The sequence below is a fragment of the Zootermopsis nevadensis genome, unplaced genomic scaffold, assembly GCF_977971745.1.
Source record: "Zootermopsis nevadensis isolate Lab colony 2312 unplaced genomic scaffold, Znev_1.0 Znev_ptg000017l, whole genome shotgun sequence".
Lineage (NCBI taxonomy): Eukaryota > Metazoa > Arthropoda > Insecta > Blattodea > Termopsidae > Zootermopsis > Zootermopsis nevadensis.
In genome coordinates, this window is record NW_028259149.1 from 3751515 (window position 1) to 3772910 (window position 21396).

Below are 21396 nucleotides of genomic sequence, written 5' to 3' on the forward strand. Positions count from 1 at the left end.
CTAATATTGGAAGACTGAATCTACAAACTGCAAGATTAGGAATACGAGCAAAAGTTTCTTCGGTGATATCTGGACAAAAATGGTAAGACAATATTAAAATTGACTTCATGTAAATAGGATGATAGAACGCGGACTGGATTCACTTCGGTAAGGTTATCTACAAGTAGCAGACCCTTTTAAAAACAAACAAAATTTCCGGTTCCGTAAGAGACTTGAGGTTTCTTCAGTGTCTGAGCCTATTACGAACTTATCAAAAGGACCCTATTCCATGCAGTTAGTCGAGTTCACTTCCTTTCACGGACCAAATCTGCTGCAACCCTAATCATACAACCACCGAACAGTTATGGTCTACCCATTACTTTCTTCATTCTGACTGAAGTGTACATCTGGACTGTACTACACCGACTCACCATTGGACTATGCTGCTGTGGTTGTTGCTGTGGAGGGCTGGGCACGTAGAAAGAACCTGGGTTGGCGTCGTGAGAAGCGCCGTGACGCCTCATCACCACGACGCTACCCGGCGCTGCTGTGTGAGGCGTCACCACCGAAAAAGTACACCATGCTACTGCGACTGCGCAGTAATATGGTCATGGCTTTGAAACTTCTCCTGCAAGAAATGCAAAAAAAGAAAATATTAACCTTGTATACTGGACATAAACGATGAAACATAAGTTATTTGAGATATCAAGTTCTCAAGACGACAAATATAAAATGACTGTTTTGTGGGATATTGCTTCGTCTAGTCTGGTAGACAATGATAGGTTCCTGCTGCCTCAATCGTCAGAGGGGCCAATAACTACCGGACTACGTGGTAAATCATCCCAGAAGACAGCCATCCTTAGATACATTAGTCAGTTGAACTGTCTCAGCTTGCTACAAGAACCAAGCCTACGGTGTTAACAAGCATATTTCCAATTGTACTCAGCGCGACTTCACATACCCCGTTAAATCTTACATGCGTTTACTGTGGACATTCTAATGACGCAATAAGCAAATGTTGGTTGCTGGATCATTTGCTGCCTTATCGGGTAACATTTATGACTATGTGTGTTTACGACTTTAGATTTCCCGTAACTTTTGACGGGCAATTTAATAGCGATCAAAAACATTTAAAGCTCTCAAGGCGGCGAGTGTGAAGACAACCGTGTTCTGGGTTGTAGCGCCGTGGCGTCTGGTAGAAGTTTGCCCTAGCGCTGATATATCTAGATACAAGAAATATAATCCCGTTAATGTAGCGCGTGAGTGAGATAGCAAATCAGTGCCGGTACATTACCGAGCGTGCAGTGAGTCGCTTCATGTGGGGCCTTGGAACATTCCATCGGAAGAACGCAAAGGCTGTTTAGAAAACATTGCTCTTTGAACTTGTATCTGCGGTTGTACACAGACCCACTCGGTTCCCTTCCTATTTCTATAATGTAGTACAACAAATATGGGTTTTTGCTGACTCCTGTCTCGCTTTACGGTCATCGAAGTCAGACACAATATCTCGAACTGAGATATGAGACAATTATAAATTAAGACTGTCCAGTGTCGATCCTTAATGAACTTAATATCCTCAAGTTGTTTCACGAATCCACACGGACGCAAATGCGCCAGAAACATAAAAGAACGTGACGAGGCTTAATAGGATTTCAGGTTTTCACGGCGGTGAATTCGAAGATGCCTGTCTTCTATGTTGTAGCGCCATGTAGTCTGGTAGAAGTTTACCGACGTTTCAGAAGTCCTTGCTACCTCCATCATCAGGAGGATCGCTCTGATGATGGAGGTAGCAAGGACCTCTGAAACGCTGGTAAACATCTACTAGACTATACAGCGCTACAACCCAGAAGACAGCTATCCTTTGGTTGGGGCTTATTTTAAGGTATAATCCCAATATCAGACTTACGGTCATGAGGAAAACCAAGTAAACTTCACGATATCCTCTGTTAGTGCCGACATTAGAATTCAAATCTATCGAACACAAAACAAGTATTCGAGATTTTAGGTTTTTCTTCTGGGCTTTGGAGCCGCGTTGATTCGTCGGTAGAAGCACTGAAACGTACTCTCACCACCTTAGGACTGAAGATGGACGAGTCCACACGGCGCCAAAACCCAGAGGAACATCATAATGACAATAAGAATTCATTTGAAGCCAGCAATAAACGATAGTCTGAAAACATATCACCTGAAAGAATGTCGCATAAAATAAACAACTTGTCAATGAGGCAATGGATTCCTTTCAAACGCGAAGTGATGAATAATGTATGTGGACTTCTCTCTTAATGGATCCCACAACGGTACTCAGACGAAAGTAAAATGAAATACGGCATAATTTTGTATATCATTAACATCTTCAAATCAGGTAATTTTCTTAAAGGTTTGTATTGCAAATTAGAAGGGTTTTTCTTAACTTAGCATTACAAAACAATTCATACAACAAACAGATAGAAATATAAGTATACCTATCATATAATAGACAATGTCCGTCACGATTCACTCGACGAATGTGTCGTTCGTGGTATGAGGAAAACATTAAAATAAATTCTGACGCTAGCGACTCTGTTAGCAAGAAATATGAAACGAGGCTTTAATGGCGCTTGTAGTGGTGTCTGGCGGAATCTGCATTTTCTTATCATTTTCAAACCCTTGAACAGAATCGTCTGTACACAATGGTTAAAAGACCGATGGTGGTGGGGTGTTTCAGAAGTGGTGTATTCGCCTCTACCTGGAATCAAACCACGCTCATTGAGCCAATAGCCAGTTAGTTTCCAGCTAGCCTAAACTATGCTGGCCTTCATACACTATGAATTTACAACTTTTGGTGGCGCTGCCCATGTAAATGTTAAAACAGTTCAGATTAGTAATGCTGTGGAGAACGACTAAGTTTGGGGAGAAGTTCGTGGTTCGGTTACCAGGCTTCAAATCGTGATGTCAGCTGGGAAGCGAAACATTCAGAGTGGCTCTATAGGAGACTCACGACACAAACACACAGACTGACCAGTCACAGCTTCGTTCGGACGTTGACCGCAGGCCGCTTTCTTACCATCCCTACCTACACGAAAGAGTGGCTTACGAACCAAGATAAACAGCAAGAACGATATTCAACCGCGCAGGTAAGACAAATAACAAGCGCGCGAAAAACTATAAATAGCCCAACGTGAAAATTTCTGAGTTCGAAAGTAAAATTTAATAGGCCAACCGGACGACATAATCGTAGATGGAAAAAAAAATGTTAAAAGCTATCTTGTATAAGAAGGCGTTAAATTGTGCAGTGAATTAAACTGATTCGGATAAAAATCCTTGTCGTGCCCTTGTGAATACGACAATCAATGATCGGGTTTCGTAAAACGAGAGAATTTCTTGATCAGGGTTTGGCTGTGACCTTCCGATCGATGTTATAACAGCCTGACATTTTCAGTCAACTTCATACTGACACAAGGTTAGATAAAACTGGAAATCTCAATGCAGGTCACACCTGTCAACCTTGGGTCAGAGTATAGCAACGAATGAGACAGGCTTACACCGTGAAAATAAAAGGTAATCAAGATTTCTGTCTTCTGGGTTATTGCGCTGTGTAGTCTGGTCGATGTTAACCAACGTTTCAGAGGTCATACTGCCTCCGTCATCAGGGCGATGAATATATTCATCGCCCTGATGACGGAGGCAGTATGACCTCTGAAACGTTGGTTAACATCGACCAGACTACACAGCGCAATAACCCAGAAGACAGAAATCTTCATATTCACCGCTGTGAGAACCTCAAGTCTTACAAAAGGTAATCACTTCAAGATGCCATACAGGGCCACTAGAATACTGTTACAGAATCCACCTACAGACATGCACTTTTTTCCACTACTCTAAGATTCAAATATGACGGTGGATGAGTGAGAGGTTCATGCCGAGAGAGTTATAAAGTTGCTATATTTGAAGTTCGTCCGCATCGACTCAACTGTACAATGTCCGAATCAGCATTCAACTTGGTAACAATGCGCAGATTCACCATTCCTCGTATCTTTTTTTAATCTTACGCTAAAACTTACTCACCAGTTTACCTTAAAAAAATTCTGATTTTGATACTTCGTGCTCCATTTTTAAAATCACATCGCAGAATCAAAACAAACAACCGAATCATTTTACTTTCTCAGACACGAGCACAGAAAATAACATGTTAAAGCAGCTACAGAAAATAGATACGAGCATCGAAGACTTGTTTAACTGACTCAATATAATAATCCTTATTTCTGCGCAACTGACCTTCGGAAGCCGTCGCGTTTGAATCTTAGAATAGTTGCCACTGCAACCATTCTCATAATAAAACAAGTTTGTGGTCGCAATTCGCGTTCCTCCGCACAACAACTACGTCACTTCTTGCATTATTTTTAAATCTTCAGTATTGATTAGTTTTGCAGGTTTTATAACTGATACAATTCAGAGGCCCGTAAAACAGGGCTATGCAATTTCTGTCACAATAGAATAATCACTTTAATTAGGCCTAGCACATCTTTTAAGAAAAATATAAATTACTTTGATTCACAACCTTCAGGTAAATCTCTCTCACAGTTTACGCTGTAAGAATCACGGACTTAGCAACTGTCTAAAATCAGAACCAGGTTAAACATGGAAGTACCGGAACCTGCCACAGGACACAGGACACGATCCTTAGTCAGTTTCCGTCGTTCTTATATCCTCCATTCGATATTCAGAATTACAGCACACTCTGTTGGGCGATTTTGAAAGCCGCTGATGGCCTTCGTGTTTGTTTAAATTGTGTTCTCCTTTCAGGAAAACGAGGCTAGAATGGAAAGTGGATACTGGACTTATTCCACTTATGCGTATCGGTAAGGAATGCAGTGTGAAAATTGGCTAACAGATGGAGACACTGTATAAGTAATGACATTACTTAAATTGTTCCCTGGACTTCGCAGTAAAGTGGTTAACACCAGGGCTTGATATGCGGGAGATCCAGGGTTCGTGATTTGACAGAGATATCTGAAGGTTTTCCTCAGTCCCTCCAGGCACGTTCTGAATAGCAGGATACCTCAAAATAGGCCACGAAGACTTATTTCAGCGCCCATTTAAATTCCTCATTCACAAACATTCTATCATTAGATGCCACATGGAATAATTTGTACATTTATGCATGAAAATTACGAGTGTGAGAAGTTTAACATTCCATGGTTAAAGTTCTTATTCCGCAACGCAGATTGAAGTTTAAATCAATGGAAACCCGAAAGCACGTTTTGTTCTGTGTCAGTGGACAAGAAAGTACGGGACATTTTGACTGAACTATTAATATTTGTTAAAGCATATGGTAGTTACCACTCGGATCAAAACTACAGCATATCCGAAGTTTACGAAAGATTATACATTTTAAGGATTGTTACTTACGATACCACCTATACAAAGTAAAATTTTCCTTTTATGTTTATTGTAGCAGTAAAAGCCATTTATAGTTTACATATCTGGGCAATTTTACAGAATGTTTCTATATTCCTTCATTCCGTTTCGCAGAATGAATTCCACAAAATGCCGCGCCTCTTCAATCAAATAATTTGCCCTGAGCGGCATAATTTGGTAACAACGGTACAGAACTGTTATCATTTGTTGCATCTACCAGTCCCTTTTAACTTCGGCTATCTGTTTGGCGTGAATTTTAACTGCGTGTACCAAAAGCTGTGAATGCGGAAATATACGAGCAGACAAAGCAGGGAACACGAGTAATATCCTTGCCTACTGCAGTAACTAAAAGCTCTATCGGTTTAGACTTAAATTGTAGGTCTCTTTGCCCATATGCTGTGTCTACTGGCACTGCATTGTTCTGTGACGACGTTTAACCATCTGGCATTCACGTAACTAGCCTCATTTCTAGACGAGTGGTCACAGTAAGTGCAGGAGAAAAATTATTGTATACTTCTGTACAAAAACTACAAATAAATTTGAAATTATGAAAGGGACCTCGCTCTAAAATCCAAAGATTTCAGTTTTTGCCACATTTATTAAGTCTGCCAAAAATACGGCAATTTTTACAAAATGTAAGACATTTATTAACTATTTTAAGTTACTTACAAAGGATCTGTTACCTTGAGAACAACTTAGTATGAAAATCCGTCTGTATTGGTAAAAAATTATGAGGAGATGAATATTTCTTCAGACGAAGGTCAAAACTGTCGAAGAATGTAATACAGTCCTCTTTCATTAACTTAACAGAGCACAAGAATTTCCGGTTGCGGGATGACAGGACACAGAAATGACAGAAGAAAAATATTATGCGCAAATAAGAGATTATTGTAGTTACTTCTTCGGATCGAACCATCTAGGATGCGAGGTGGTTTTGCCTCCTGGTGAGAGATCACGAAGTCACGGATGGATAAACGAATGACCTTTCCAAGCACGACATTCCAAATACTTTCAAGAAATTACGCAACCTTCGTGAGAACGCTATCTGCACAGTGAATGCATTAAAACATGAACTCATTTGCAGATGTAAAAAATGTTGAAAGGCCCACATGATGGCGTGGACAAAGAAGAGTGAATATACAAAGAGATGTAATGGCAGACGGATAAAATTTATAAAGGAACACAAGGAATGCTGAAGAAAATGACAGAATTTTAAAGCGAAACAAAATACTGTGTTTGAAAAAGTTGTTAAAACGACCGAAGCATCATATTAAAGTGGTTATTTTGTAACAAATTATACATTTTAGAAACCCTCCACTTTAAATTCCTTCCTTACTGATATTTTATTGTTATTTATCCAAGTTAAAAATTATAATTCTTAACTAGCTGTAGAAATACAACTGTCTTTGAAACTTTTTAATGAAGATAAGTTTAACCTGAAGACCGTCTAAATAGTATTCAAGAACTCGGTCCTTAATGCATGGTGGTTTCCACAGAGAATCGTATGAAACCGACAAATACATTTTGAGGCCAACACAGAGAACTATTAGTTGCTAAAGTGGGTGATATGTTTAGTAAATACTAGGCTTTAACGGTTCAATACCTGCATAATACGTACAGACAGACAGATACAACTTGAATCACCTTCTTTTCCTCTTAAAATAGGGATAAAAACTCGGTATGCTTCTAATTAGTAAAGTAAGACTGAGATAAGATCCAGTACCTCTTAACGACGTCAAGCATTGTGCTCAGAAGTGTCATTTCCTTCCCAAAGCAATTAAAGTACCTATTCAAAGCAACGAAAAGTGGTAACAACAGACGACAGAGAAAGCAATTCATTCAATGTGAGCGCAATGGGATACCAGATCATGCACTGTGAACGATGTATGGTATAAATCAATCAACTGTAACTGTCTTTGGAATGCTATAAGAAATTCTTAGAAAGTTACAAGTCTACTCGAGCGTTGAAATCTCAGGCACGATTTTTTTTAATCATGTTTCTTTGGTACAGATTTCCGGTTCCAGTTCTGTTGTTACATCCAATGAGGCCTTTGTGTGCAAATTACAAGGCAGTCGAGAGCCACTAATCACAACTGGACTCAACTTGCATGTCATTTTAAACTTTGCACGCTGCTAATTACCAATAAGCATCTATCCCGTACCAAGATCATGCATTGTACTGTTTCCTTATGTAAATGTCATCGTGTTATAGGGAAGGCATTGCGTTAGCAAGAATACATGACAGCGTATACTAATCCGATTACTTGGCGTTTCTGCACTTGCTACAATCCATAGTTTCTTTACTTTAATGGAAAACCACATCTGAGGTAAATGACCACATCTTGGGGTTCTTTATAGAGTTTCGAAGAAACTTAAAACCACCTTCGATCCACTGACTCTTATATTATTTAACGACGTCGTTTAAACTGCACATGTTTCAACGCGAGTGCAGAAAGTTCTTGGTATTCCATGCCTAGGTCACTCTTTCCTATTACCCTCATTAATTTAATTAAATTAACATAACAATATTAAGCGAAAAGTAAAAATTATAAAGGTAATTTTCTACTTATTTGTCCTTAATGAGGTCGGCCTTGATCTCAAGAAATCTTAATCTATATCTGTCCAATAGACAAGCAAACAATGGGCCTATCAAAAATCGGTTACGACACGGAAAGTAATTGTTAAATACTGCAAAGGCGTACTCATTGGAGTGTAATGACCTTCAAAAGATGTTCTTCACGCCACTACGCCTAGGTCACTGTTGCGCAACATGTGTTCCTCTTGATGGGCACCATTGCCTTCCAACAATGACCCTGGTAATGCGGGTCGCCTACCTCCTACAAGAAAAACTACGACAGACAAGGGAATCATGAAGTGTTCTTCGCTCACGCTAAAGCGTGTAGAACACCCGAAGACGTGCACTGTGGTTACTTAATTACAAAAGACATTTGAACTAGTTAAGGGGCTTTAAGTTACTTGATGTAATCATTTCTTGTCGCGTGACAGACCTATTTCACGCACCGCACGGCGAGTCACTTTGTCGTCCGAATGTTGACCTCCACTTCCTTCCGAGTTACTGCTCAAAGAGGGCAAAGCTCCCTAGTAGGAAGTAGATACCGTACTCTGGTGACCTCTATTACTAAACTGGACTCCTACACGGTGACAACTCGTTTCCAGTACAACATCTATTGTATTCTTCGAGGCTTGTTGGGCACACACGTGCACCTGGGATTTGAAGCTCAAATAATGTCGCTAGCTCTTGAGGGTAAATATTTACGTATTATACGTGGAACCACTTGCATTGTATAGTAGGATGATCCCTGAAAAGGAAACGTACAGATACACTGTTTTAGCATCTCTCGCGTGCATTTGGAAGTGCAGATTGCAGTCGGTGGTAACAGAGCTTATTAGTGATCCAAAATTTCACGACAACGGGCTTTGCGTGTGATGGGAGAATTTCTTTAACATTTGAGGGACTATCTGTTTCTCTTAAAGGACTCTGCTCATGGAAGATTAACTCCACTGAGTATGAAATATCTTGAGATATCAGTTGATAGCGACGACGAGATTATAATGTTGCGCCTAATAGTCTTGTAGATATTTACGGACCCTTCAGAGGTGCTTACTGCCTTCATTATCAGGGTGCTGCCTAAAGACCTCAATCTTATCTTCCTTTTTAATCAAGAAAAGGAGTACATTCTGGCAAGTACCTGTGTTGCACCAAGTACGAACAATAAACTTATTATCACTTAACTGACGGAAGAAATTTAGTATTGCCGTCCAAGTTAATAGATAGATTCTACAGTCTGCTGTCCGGCATTTATGAAGAAAGACAAAATAATAACTTTGTTACATAATCTATAGAAGCTACTGTAAAAAGCTCTGCTTTGCGGAAGGTAAGGTTACATACAACAACTTCAGGAGGTAACCAGTAATAACAGACGCAGCCTACAAATCCTATAATAGTGAATTACCCCTTTAAAACACAGTTGTAACTACGTGTACCACCCACTTTACGAATCACTAACTGCATTGAATATTCATAAGTTTTTATGATTCTCAGTATACGAGGTGCGATCGGAAAGTTTCAAGACTGCGCCTATAAAAACCCGTACACTTATCTCAGGTATTAAATTCATCCATCACCCTCGAAGTAGTTCCCCTGGGAGTGAACACAACGATCCCAGCGCCGCTGCCAAGCCTGAAAGCATCCCTGGAAATCTTTCTTTGTCAGCCTATCAAGCACCATCTGCGATTCTGCCTGAATCTTTTCTATCGTCTCAAATCTCCTTCCCTTTAGCTCAAAGATCTTGCAAGAACCGACCCCAACTTCCTTTCTAAGGTTATCACAGGTGATGAAAGCTGGGTTTACGGGTACGATCCGGAAACGAAGCAGCAATCTTCACAATGGAAGAGCCCATCGTCACCACGTCCGAAGAAGGCAAGACAGGTCAAGAACAATGTGAAGTCAATGCTGATCTGTTTTTTCGACCAGGAGGGGATCGTCCATAGGGAGTTTCATCCTGCAGGTCAGACGGTCAATGCTGAATTTTACTGTGGGGTCCTGAGGCGGTTGCGTGAAGATGTGAGACGGAAGCGGCCGGCAAAGTGGCGCAACCACAACTGGCTGCTGCATCATGACAACGCGCCAGCGCACACCGCCCTCAAAGTTCGGCAGTTTTTGGCCTCAAACACCATGGCCGTCATCCCCCACCCTCCTTATTCGCCGTGTGACTTCTTCCTCTTCCCAAAAATTAAAATTCAGCTAAAGGGAAGGAGATTTGAGACGATAGAAGAGATTCAGGCAGAATCGCAGATGGTGCTTGACAGGCTGACAAAGAAAGATTTCCAGGGATGCTTCCAGGCTTGGCAGCGGCGCTGGGATCGTTGTGTTCACTCCCAGGGGAACTACTTCGAGGGTGATGGATGAATTTAATACCTGAGATAAGTGTACGGGTTTTTATAGGCGCAGTCTTGAAACTTTCCGATCGCACCTCGTATACCTCTGTTATTTTCTTAAACAGCTTTAACCATCTGATCTCTGAAATGCGAAATTTTTTTTGCGGTAAGGACTGTACTCTAATTTATTATTTAGGTGATCTTCGGCTTCAATGGGTTAATTTACAACTATTTTTAACTTATATTTAAAATGAAACCTTCCAAGGAAAGCAGATGCTGTAAGATCATGCCAGGGCTTCATGCATTTCTATTTTACTTGTCAAACAGGCCTCTGTCCAATGATACATGGAGGATAAAGCGGTCGGAACGTGATGCTGACTACTGACTAGCATCAAATGCCGAGAAATAGAAACCCTCGTTGTTGTTTTTTTGCACTCAGATGCATTCACTGCGTGATGTTTCTCCTTTGCGAGCGAACTTACTTATTACAGGTTCCGTACTTCGTCACGTGTTTGTACACACATAACATTATATCCCGATTGTGCGCTCATTTCACCATATAGAAACAACTAAAATTGATATCACTGAGTAGTGCAAAGCCAAGATTCATTCACATGTTAAAGTGAATCGTTAAATAATACTAAAATAACTTACAAGTAACTGTTGGTGTGTGCGGGCAACAACGAGAGTTCATAGTGACTGACGGACACACGCATGGCGTTCGACCTCACCCCTCCCTCCCACACCAACACTCTCCACATTCCCTTCCCCCCTTCTACGACACAGCCCAAGCTCGAATTTATTTTGCGTTCACTGTACATATCTTGAACACGGTCGACGTGCTTCGGTTATGGCAATGAATACACCAGTTCACAAAGAAATGGTTACTTCATTAATAAAACCGGTAAATCGCCGTTGACGGTTCTGGTTTTTGACGCGCAGGGTGAAAATACTGGTCGAAACTTGACTTAGTCCCGTGTTGCACTTATGACAGCTGACTGGTGCTTTGACAATGCGGTCACAATGCTGTATCACGAGAGTGCAGTGGGTGTGTTCTGCATGCCGCGCGACATTCAGATCGCCCGGCCCATTTGTACTTGGACGGGGGAGGGCAACTTACCGTTAAGTAACAATTCTGGATGTGGGCGCGGCATAAATCGGAAATTTTATTGAGTATGCTACTCTTGGTTCTGTGCCTCGTTTTTATAGGACGTGAAAGAAACAAATTTAATCCAATGGAGCACAGTTTTTGAGAGAGTAAAACAGTCGCCCAGGTGGTCAAAAGAATTACCACCTTTTATTATACAAAAATTTATTTACTGTAGTGATTAAAACCAGGCACTTATCCCTGTTCTGAGACAGTTCAATCCAGTCCACACCGCGATATCCTACGTCATCATTTTGTTTTAATATTATCCTATAATCTTAAAAAACTATATGCAATTTTTATCTCACCGATGTCCCACCCATCTCTCTTCTTCATTTATCGCCATTACAACATTAACTACAAAAAAATGACAAACAACGAAGAAAAAGAAATTACTTATTTATTACTGTTCCTTGTTGAAAGCTTCGTTAGTTACTAATTCGTACATAATAAGGTAAATATAAATAGAATGTAGGTAGGAAGACAAATGGACGGAAGTCAATGATGAAAAATGAGATATGGAGAGATAAATGACAGAACAAGCACTCTCTTATGAACAGGACATATTAATTCATTTCGATCGTACGTAGTAAATCAACATCTAACTAAATGTTGGAGGGGGGAGGCAGTGTGTCCAATACCGGTTCAGCGAGTGAGTGGGTGAGTGTGTGTGGTAAGTGGCAGATCTTAAAACTTCCAGCACTGGTGAAAGGTGGTCAAGATGAGAAAGCCAAGTCGTCACATTCTTGGCGGCGGCTGCATCGGGCAACGAATTATACGTATATTATTGCAGCATTACTACAAGAGGCGACAGAAAATTGCATAATGAATACCGTCATACTCTTAACTATTCAAATTTGCATATAATATAATGAGCGGTGCCCGTCACGCTTGTGTGTTCTGTTATTACAACAGTTGCCACAGTAAAGCCGTTACGCTGTTTTCGACTTTATGGGATAATGATTGAAAGACTGTGTGTGTGTGTCTGTTCTACCGCTGGCACTGTAATCATGAAGAATTTCGTGTAGATGTCGTTTTAAATGGTTAATTAAACACTGTGCATTTGGAATTTAAGCCTTATCAAAAATCTGAGTTTAAACTGTTCTGGAATGCCCTGCTTGCAGAAATCTTATTGTCAGACGGATGTTATGATTATGACAGTTCTGCAGATGGTAGGTAATCGAGTTTCAAAATCCCTGTTGACTTCCTGCTTAGCTGAGCACTTTTGAATCAAGCACTAATGTAAAACACTAGAACTTTCATCAAAGAGATCCAAGTAGCTAATACCTGACACGTAAGACAAATAAGCCAGTGGTTCTCCATGTTCATCGTTTACTCAACATCTACAAGAGCGTAATCGACTTGTTTGTTTATTTGTTCAGTGACCCTTGGTCACGTAGAATGTTCTGAAGTCAAGCAATTTAAAGACGAACAACAACAAGAAAAAAGCTTAAGAGATTATGTTTGTAATACTAATAATTTGCATTGACTTCCACTTTATACAGCTCATCCATATGTTTACAACGCAGTTTGTCCTGTGAAACAGAATATCTAACCAGCCAAAAACGAAAACTAAAATTACAGTACACTAATAATATTAATATAGTTGTAGGACAATTATATTACATCATACGTTCTATCGGATAGACTAATACAGATCAAAAATGCACCAAAGAAATTCTGTGAGAGTCCTGAACGTTCTCATTTGAAAGAACATCTGACACGCAAGCTTAACAAATGATTATCTAACTATCGTTTAATTACAACTGAATGCTGACTGTGAAATCCAACACTTCGCGTATTATAAAATACTTTCATTTCAATTCATTGGCATTAAAAGTTGGCTTCAAACCTAAGTAAAAATTGTCATTACAACGTAACTCTCTCTTTCATTTCTACGAAGTCTTCCTTGTTGGACAAAAGCCATTACTTCTGGAAAGCCTTCGTAAAATTACGAATTAGAGATTAAAAAATTCTTATGTAAGCTGAAGATGTCATGAATTGCATTATTCTCCTGTCACGTATCCAAAGGACACGTGTCAAGGAAGCGGGTGGCTGTGTCCCGTGGGAGCAGCAAATGTTACGAAGGCCTTAGCAATTTAAACCTGGTGGTAACTATATGTACCATCTGCTTTAATATTCAAATGTGGCTCGTGTAATTCTCAGAAGAATCAGCCGTTATATCCCCAAACAGCATTAACCAACTGATCTTTACAATGAAGTGTTTTCTACGCGGTACGGATTGATTTCTTAATTATATAGAGGCGATTCGGCTATAACTCGGTCATAGATCAAATGTTTAGTTTGAACGCAAATTACATGTAGCACTGCACGTTACTCATTCAACCCTCCCAATGTTATCAACAAAATTGCGCCCTAATTTAAACATAAAAACGTTTACTAAACTCCGCCCGTCGAAGGATAATATTAAAATTCAAAATTGTTAACGAATGAAGTAAGACCCTTCTCAACTTTCTTCCTTATCCACTTTTCATTTCACCTTCTCTATTTCCAAACGCTTTTTCTTCTCCAGAAAGACGAACGGGTACTTTCTGGGGACCTTCGTAGCCGTAAATTTAATTTATGTTCCCTTCTCTCTCTCCCCCCCCCCCCCCCGTTTGTCTCTAATAACCGACAGCTAGCGAGAATATATTTTTTAATCTGTATCTGCTGCCGATACCAGCTGGAGATAAAAGTAAATCGAAATCGAAAATGAAATCGCAATCCGTTATTCAAATGAAAGAATCAATACGTGGATCTTCATGCCATTCTGGCAATGTAAGTCATGCGTGTGTGAATACTTCGCGAGACACGTGTAACAGACATGAAATAAAGAAAGCCCCAGTATCAACGAACCGTGAGATAAACCACCACATCCAAATTGTTCCAAGTGTCCGGAAACAAAGGAATATTTACGTCCGGAAACATAACTTTCTAAGCACCAAGAACTGTAAAATTTTTAGTAGATGTTTCGATCGTCATATTAATCATTACACACGCTATATCTTGGGAACAGTGCCGTACTTTCTAAAGGCTAAATTGAAAAAGTAAACCACATTCACTATCCATTTTGAGGAAGAGTTTCCTTTGTTCCACAGCACTAGAAAATTGTTTTCGCTTGATAAAACTGATAATAATTTACATTAAAACGAAAGGAAACAAATATTTTGCGTGTGAAAGTTACTGCTGCGTGCAATTAAAACAGTAAAGCACTTAACCCAACAATTAAATTCAATTTAAAACGTGTTGTAAGCACCTTAATTATAAGAACGAATACAAAATTCACTGTTCATTGTTTTTCACAGCCTCGTCCGCCCTGCTTAGGATGTTCTACTTAGTTTTCCGCAATTACAGTATACTCCATTAACACTCTTTGGTTTGAGTACTTTGACTTTCATTCATTGTAGTGAAATTATTTCTGTATAACGAGGTATAACAATGTGTTTAAGGTTAGGTTAGGTTTTGTTTACAAACAACACCAATTAATTACGAGGTGACGGTCCTAACACGCAGGAAAAGATCTAGGTCCTGTAACCCCTGCTACCGAATAAAATACAACCTGCGTAACTACACGATTACATTCACCCTTGAAAGCCAAAGAGAGAGAGAGAGGGGGGGAGTAGTGATAGGCACTACTGTTATAAATGGGGGATGGGTATAAAGTTGGTTTGGGGCTACGAAGGTTCCCAGGCAGTGCCCACTCGTCCTTCTGGTATGAATATGTTTAGTGAGGACAAGGGATTTAGGAGACAGGATGGGGTAAGCCAAAGTGCGTCTAAATAACACTGTAGAATTCAGTCCGTACCGCAAAGAAAACACAACTCTCCACAATTACAAAGATCAACTAGGAATTGTTTATGGGAATAATCGTTGTTCACACTGAGAATCACACAAAGCCCATTAATACAAAATGCATAGCTGGTACAGATAGTAACCACTAGACTTTAACGGATCACGACTATTATTTAGGCCATACATGTAAACGGAGTTAGTGTTTGAGAGGGACTGATTATAAATCCTTAACAAATGAAAGGACAAAATTGCATCACCCATATTATCGTCATTTTGCAAAAGCTTTGCGTAGTTTTCTACAGTCTCTTCAGATATATAACGAAACAACATCAAATCCTAAACTAACCTAACCTAATGGAATGGATCACCAAGATTTAGATGATTAATATGGCAACATTGGAAAACATATGTGAATTGCCTGCAATATATTATTTATTGTTTATGATGTGGATGATGTGAGATGTATTTCTCAGACAGGATGGCGATTGTGATCAGTTTCAGCGAGTCACGAATTCCAAGTTCTGTCACTTTACCGGTTACGTTTCAGAACTTATGGGAATCCGAGTCGTACGTTCAGCGTATATCACGGCAACATTTCATTACAGCCATATGAAATTATGAGCCAGAATTTTTCGGGGTTGATGAACCACGCATATAATGACTTTTTTACCCTCTCTCTCTCGCTACTCCATAAAAAAAAACGAATATACTTTTACGGTGGACTTACGGGCATTTCCGAGAAGCGCGCAATAAAGTCTCTCCTGGTTTATCGAACTGCATCTAACACCACAGAAACATCCGCTATCTGAGAACACAGAGTCACATAAAAGACTTTCAAGACATAGACTTATTCATCCGAGCAAATTTATACCACCGTAGAAAGAAATGCCTTTTACAAAGAAATTATTTGTACGGTTCTGTGCTATTCACCACTATTCTCGGAGTTCTTTTTTTTATTAATCTCATAGAAGATACCGCATTCCTTTGTTAATTTCTGCTTTTGTTTTACTCAAAATGTAACAGACTACGGTACGTAATGCCCGCGGGTCCATTCGCTGTAGCAAATTTATATCTCATTGTGTCAACTAATTCCTGGTCTCTCTAACGATATTTTTTAACCTGCTATAAGCGATAAATTGTAAAAGAAGTGGAAACAGTCCGCTGTGGATTACATGAAGAAACTGTAACAATATTTTCCTGGAGGTACCGAGGAAAATCAAGAAAAACTTACAAGGTATGAGGATGAAATTCAAACCCAATACCTTACCTTCTGTGTGTAATCCAGCGTCCTAACTAACTCTCAGACAATGCTTGTTTTATCGGTGTTTATGTTTTGCTGGTAATACTTGATTGTCGATTACAAAGGAAATAAATATTACAGATGAGATCTGAGGTTCTCACGGAAATGAAAATATCGATGTTGATCTTCCTAGTTGTAACGCCGTGTAGACTAGTATATATACAGAGACGTTTCGGAGACACATACTATATCTAACTTCAGGGCTTAAGACGCAGGTAAATGTTTTCTTAGCCCTGAAAAAGGAAGCAATATTTTGCTCCGATACGTCGAAGTCCACGCGGCGTTACAACCCAGAAGACCAGCATCCACATTACTTATATGTACTTACTTTTCATTATAATCTATTACTGTGCTGCTTGTTACAAAACTCATTACAAAAGTATCTTACAGAAATTACCACATTTGTACCTTACCGCGTGTTAATTGGTGATCATGAGACACGGAAACAGAATCACACGAAAAGCGTGCGTCCATCAGACTAAATTCCACGCCCTTAAGATTATTATCAAGCACTGAATCAACTTTATTCCGTTGTCATGACAATCCCAAGAGGAAGCCATCTGTTTCAGATAAAACAAGTATGGACCTGAATGAATTGTCCTGTCATCGCTGTAACTTCCTGAATACAGTCAAGAGAGTTGGGTAGGTGGTCACTTACCAAAACTGGACGGGACGGGGGTCGGTCTTTTTGTGATGGGCGATGTTACATCTCCCAGAAACACAGTCGCCGCACAGTAGTGCCTCAAGTACAAGCCACGATTTTAACCTCGCTTACAAACTGACTTCAGTTGTCCTTTCTTTTCTTTTTTTAGAGTAAAGGCCTAATACATTCCAGACAGCTTGAAAAGAAGAAAGCACTAAACATTTAGATGTTTCTTCCCGTAGTTTACACGTGCAAAGAAGTAACATCACACGAGTATTGACCGCAGTATTTTAGTTTCATGTTGCCCCGTGTCAGAATAAAATTAAAACTTAATCTTTAACCTGGACTAAACGGAAATCTGCAATTAACGGTAATATCCCTGGTCCTTGTAATACAGAGTAAAAATGAATTAATGCAAAACTACCTGTAATAAACGGAAACTGTATAAGAAAGAACGTTTTACCGGAAAATAGAGTGATTAAATGTTTTTATTTGTGCAGTTTTGTTCAGTAGGCCCTTTGCGTTTCCTGGAATTTGTCTAAGGAGGATTATTCGTACCTGGCCATGGACAAAATATGAGCAGAGAACTTTAAAGTACGAAAAATAAATACAGAAAGGAAGAAACAACAACAAAAAAGAAATTTTAAACTTCCCTGGAGGGGGTAAGGAAAACCACGAAAATCTAACGTCAGGATAGCCGGAGTTGAGGAAGATATTTGAACCCAGGACCTCCCAAACAAGAAGCACGAATGTTAACAGCTGCACTGCTACGTTTTTGACCCGTAGTTTGAAGCTGATAACCGACGAACGAGTGGAGTTTTACTCCATTTTCCTCATACGCCCTTTTAAATCGTACCGTAGCACTCTCTTACACCACTTCCAGACCGATTCTGTGACCCACGTAGTCCAATATCCTACGGACACAACGTGAAAATTACCACTGACATATATCTAGTGGTAAAGAATGCATGGAGCCACGCTTCCATACGCGCTCATGTCGTGGTGCTTAAGGCACAGAAATACATTTACATTCTCCTATTTGAGTGCGTATTTAAGTTGGTAAGATTTCAGCAATCAAGAAACAGTTGACGTTTGAGACAGCCTGATGTATGTTGCATGGTAGTTGACGCAAACAGCCTCAGGCCGCGCGTCGGCATTGACCTTTTACAATTGCAGTACCGTTAGACAGAGGCCTGGCGACTTTCGTCCGACCACCGATTGTAATATACTATGTAATTACAGATAATATAAATATCGCGATTACTTTATACGGTGACAAGTTATGGTAAATCTAATCCCACAGCAATTTCACTCAACACGTAATTACGTATACTTAAACTTAACCTTGTTATAGTTTTAACCGTAATGCCAAGTGGTTTAAAACGAGAAACCCTGCTCTTATAGACGGGCGTTAGAATATTCCACTTCTAACAAGTAATAAAACTGATATGAGTGGAATATGATACTCCAATTAGAGTACCTATTATCACATAATCAGCGTTTGAGCACAGGGGCATGTCTCAATCTCATCGCAAGTTTCTAATTTTAAACAGCGATTATTTCCTTAAACAGCGTTAACAAATTGATCTTTGTAACGGTGAAGTGTGGTGTTTTCTTTGCGGTACGGACTGAATTATATACCACTACTTACATAAGCCTCGTCTTCAAGGTGATAAGAAGAGTATAAAATGTGGCGGATGGGTATGAAACCATGTAAGTCTCCATGGTAACGCATAAGAAAACAATCATTCGACCTCGAAACTGTGGGCGTGTTGGAGACAATCTGGCGCGGTCCAGACAGCGAGGAGGTTCTGTAGATATGTTACTGGGTGTGGGCACAGAACTAACTGGCCGTGCCAGAAGGCCTGATTCCACCGACATATGACTCGTAACGACAAAACTATTACAGCAGGAAATATGGAAGAGATAAGAAAGGATCAGACCGACATAAAACTACACAAAAAGGGAGCTTCGTATGAGTGAGCCAGCTAATAGGCATGCAGGATTAAGAAATGTGTGGGAGCCAGTAATTAGGCAGAATGGTAATTACAGTGAAGAGTTGTGAGTCTATTTCGTTAAGAAACTTATTTCTTTGGAAATATGCGAAGTGTGAATTAGTTTTATATATGAGAAGACTGAATAATTCTCAAGATCTTTAGCGACTTGTTTTCACCTACCAGATTATGGGAGGGGGGGGGGGAGGTAGTACGGAAACACGATCACAGATAGTGAATAGTTAAGGATCTGAAAGGACCCGATCGCGGCTTGTTCAAGATACTGTTCTAACACTCGCTTATATGTTGAGAGAAACACGTAATATTTTAGGACAGCCTGTAATCCGACCGACATTCGAATCACAAGGTTTAAAATGTTACGGTTATACTCAGTTATGTCATGAAACTAGTTTTATGGTCTGTACCGTTCACCACGTACATTATTAGAGAGATTATACTAAGAGGATTAAGCTGGACATAGAGTGACGGAACAAGAATTGCACGAAACGTAACGCTGACCGCAACTAATCTGCTAGGAGACCGAGTAAGAGAGAGCTATTAAACAATCTTAAGCAGGATATAAACTAGAATGAGTCACGATGATTTTCTTTTGGGTTTCGGAGTTGTGTAGGCTCCTCGGTAGATGTCAACGTTTTGGAGAAACATACTACAGTATGTTTTCTTCCCAAACTTTGGTACCTAGTGGAGAGTCTACACGGCGCCAAAACCCGTCATCTTCCTTACCGCCGGAAAAACCTCAAAACCCATAAACAATGAACAAGCCCGAGCTCATGTCAAAAAGACAACATTTTGTGATGACGTAAATGGAATTTAGAATTTCACAAAAATGTGTGATTTCCTGATACTCTTATGCTGAATACGAATTAAATGCTCAAGAAAGACTGTATATTGTTACAGTTTCTTTCCACCTTAACTTTCACTTTTCTTTCCTATTCTTTCTTGCTTCTTCTCTGTTCCTTTACGACAAAACAGAAATGAATAGTCTCGCTGAAAAACTAGGGCATTCAGGGCGCCATGGAGACGTCGCCTTTCGACAGCTGTCTTCCAGTCCCAAATGCACAAACAGCCCACACATTTACTTTTCAGATCATCCAGTCATTTCGTAAAAAGCTTTTAAATTCCCTTCGCCTTTCACTCGGCTGTCGGATAATCTAGCTGTCTCCTTTCCAAAAATTTATTTATTACGTATATTAATAACCCTTTCGTTTTAACATCTGCATTCCGCTCTCTCTGGGACCAAGGTAAAACGGATACACAGTTTAAAATTCATCGAAATGAACACGCGGCCTAAAACGTCAGAATTTTATTTGCTGGATTTTCACTTTATTTAGTTGCTAGGATACGCAGAGTGCAATGCGAAAACTCTGGTTAAACTGAAGCCGTACGCTAAGTTACAGTAACAAATGCAACTTCATCGGCGAAACAAAATCGAAATTTTCCTCTGTTTCGAAACTTACAATTGAAAGTTTTACTATATCCTTAATGTATGTTCTGCGCATTAGAAGACACCCATTTATAAATAGTAAGAAATTATGAAACAAGTTCATAGTTAAGCTGTTATTTCCAAATAGTTTCTATTCGACTCTCGACTAAAATTAATTCAACAGGCACGTTCTAAAGTCTTACCAAGAAGCTGACAGACGGTCACTTAGTCAATAAAATTCCCTCTTTTTTGACATGAAATTTCATTACTTGTTCACAAAAGCCCACCACCGGATTCCATCCTGAACCAGACAAATTCAGAACACGTTCTCCCATTATGCTTCCTTATAACTTATTTAAATATTATCCTCCGACCTACGACAGCTATCTTCGGACTCACCGTCGTGGAAATCTCAAATCCTACTTCGCCTATGCTGAGCGCTGCAGTTAACGCAAGGCCTTGTTAGAAGTTACTGGTAATTACTGTTACCCACCCTGGATCAGCTGACCTTGCAGCAAATTAGAATTTCAGGGCGGACATTACACGTGCTGAGGCATACATCAGGGAAAGGCAAGTACAATAAAAATACAACCACCTTCGGAGTACAGAAGTTGAAACATAGCACATGTTTGTATTCTAAGTTGTGGAGCCATGTGGACATTCAAGGAGAAACCAACGTTTCGGAGGAAAATACTGCTTCCATGTTCAGGGTTGATAATAAAAGCCCGGGAAGGGACAATCCGGCACGCAAGTATTTACACACCTTCTGATTGACAATGACTGTGACGTTGGTATTTCGGT

The 21396-nt window shown here is 39.8% G+C and overlaps 1 protein-coding gene across 2 annotated transcripts in view; it reads right to left on the minus strand.

The window, feature by feature from the left end:
• Nucleotides 1-21396, minus strand: part of RhoGEF64C (Rho guanine nucleotide exchange factor at 64C) — an 88201-nt gene that overhangs the window by 33713 nt on the left and 33092 nt on the right. Inside the window, exons 1-2 of one of the 2 annotated variants that reach the window (XM_022084120.2) lie at nt 15942-16019; nt 411-607 (exon numbers count right to left, since the gene is read on the minus strand). In XM_022084120.2, coding sequence (XP_021939812.2) covers nt 411-503 — 93 coding nt within the window. In that variant the 5' untranslated portion in view covers nt 504-607; nt 15942-16019. Of the gene's footprint in view, nt 1-410; nt 608-15941; nt 16020-21396 lie in introns of those variants that run through there. The other variant, XM_022084119.2, reaches the window with a different exon arrangement.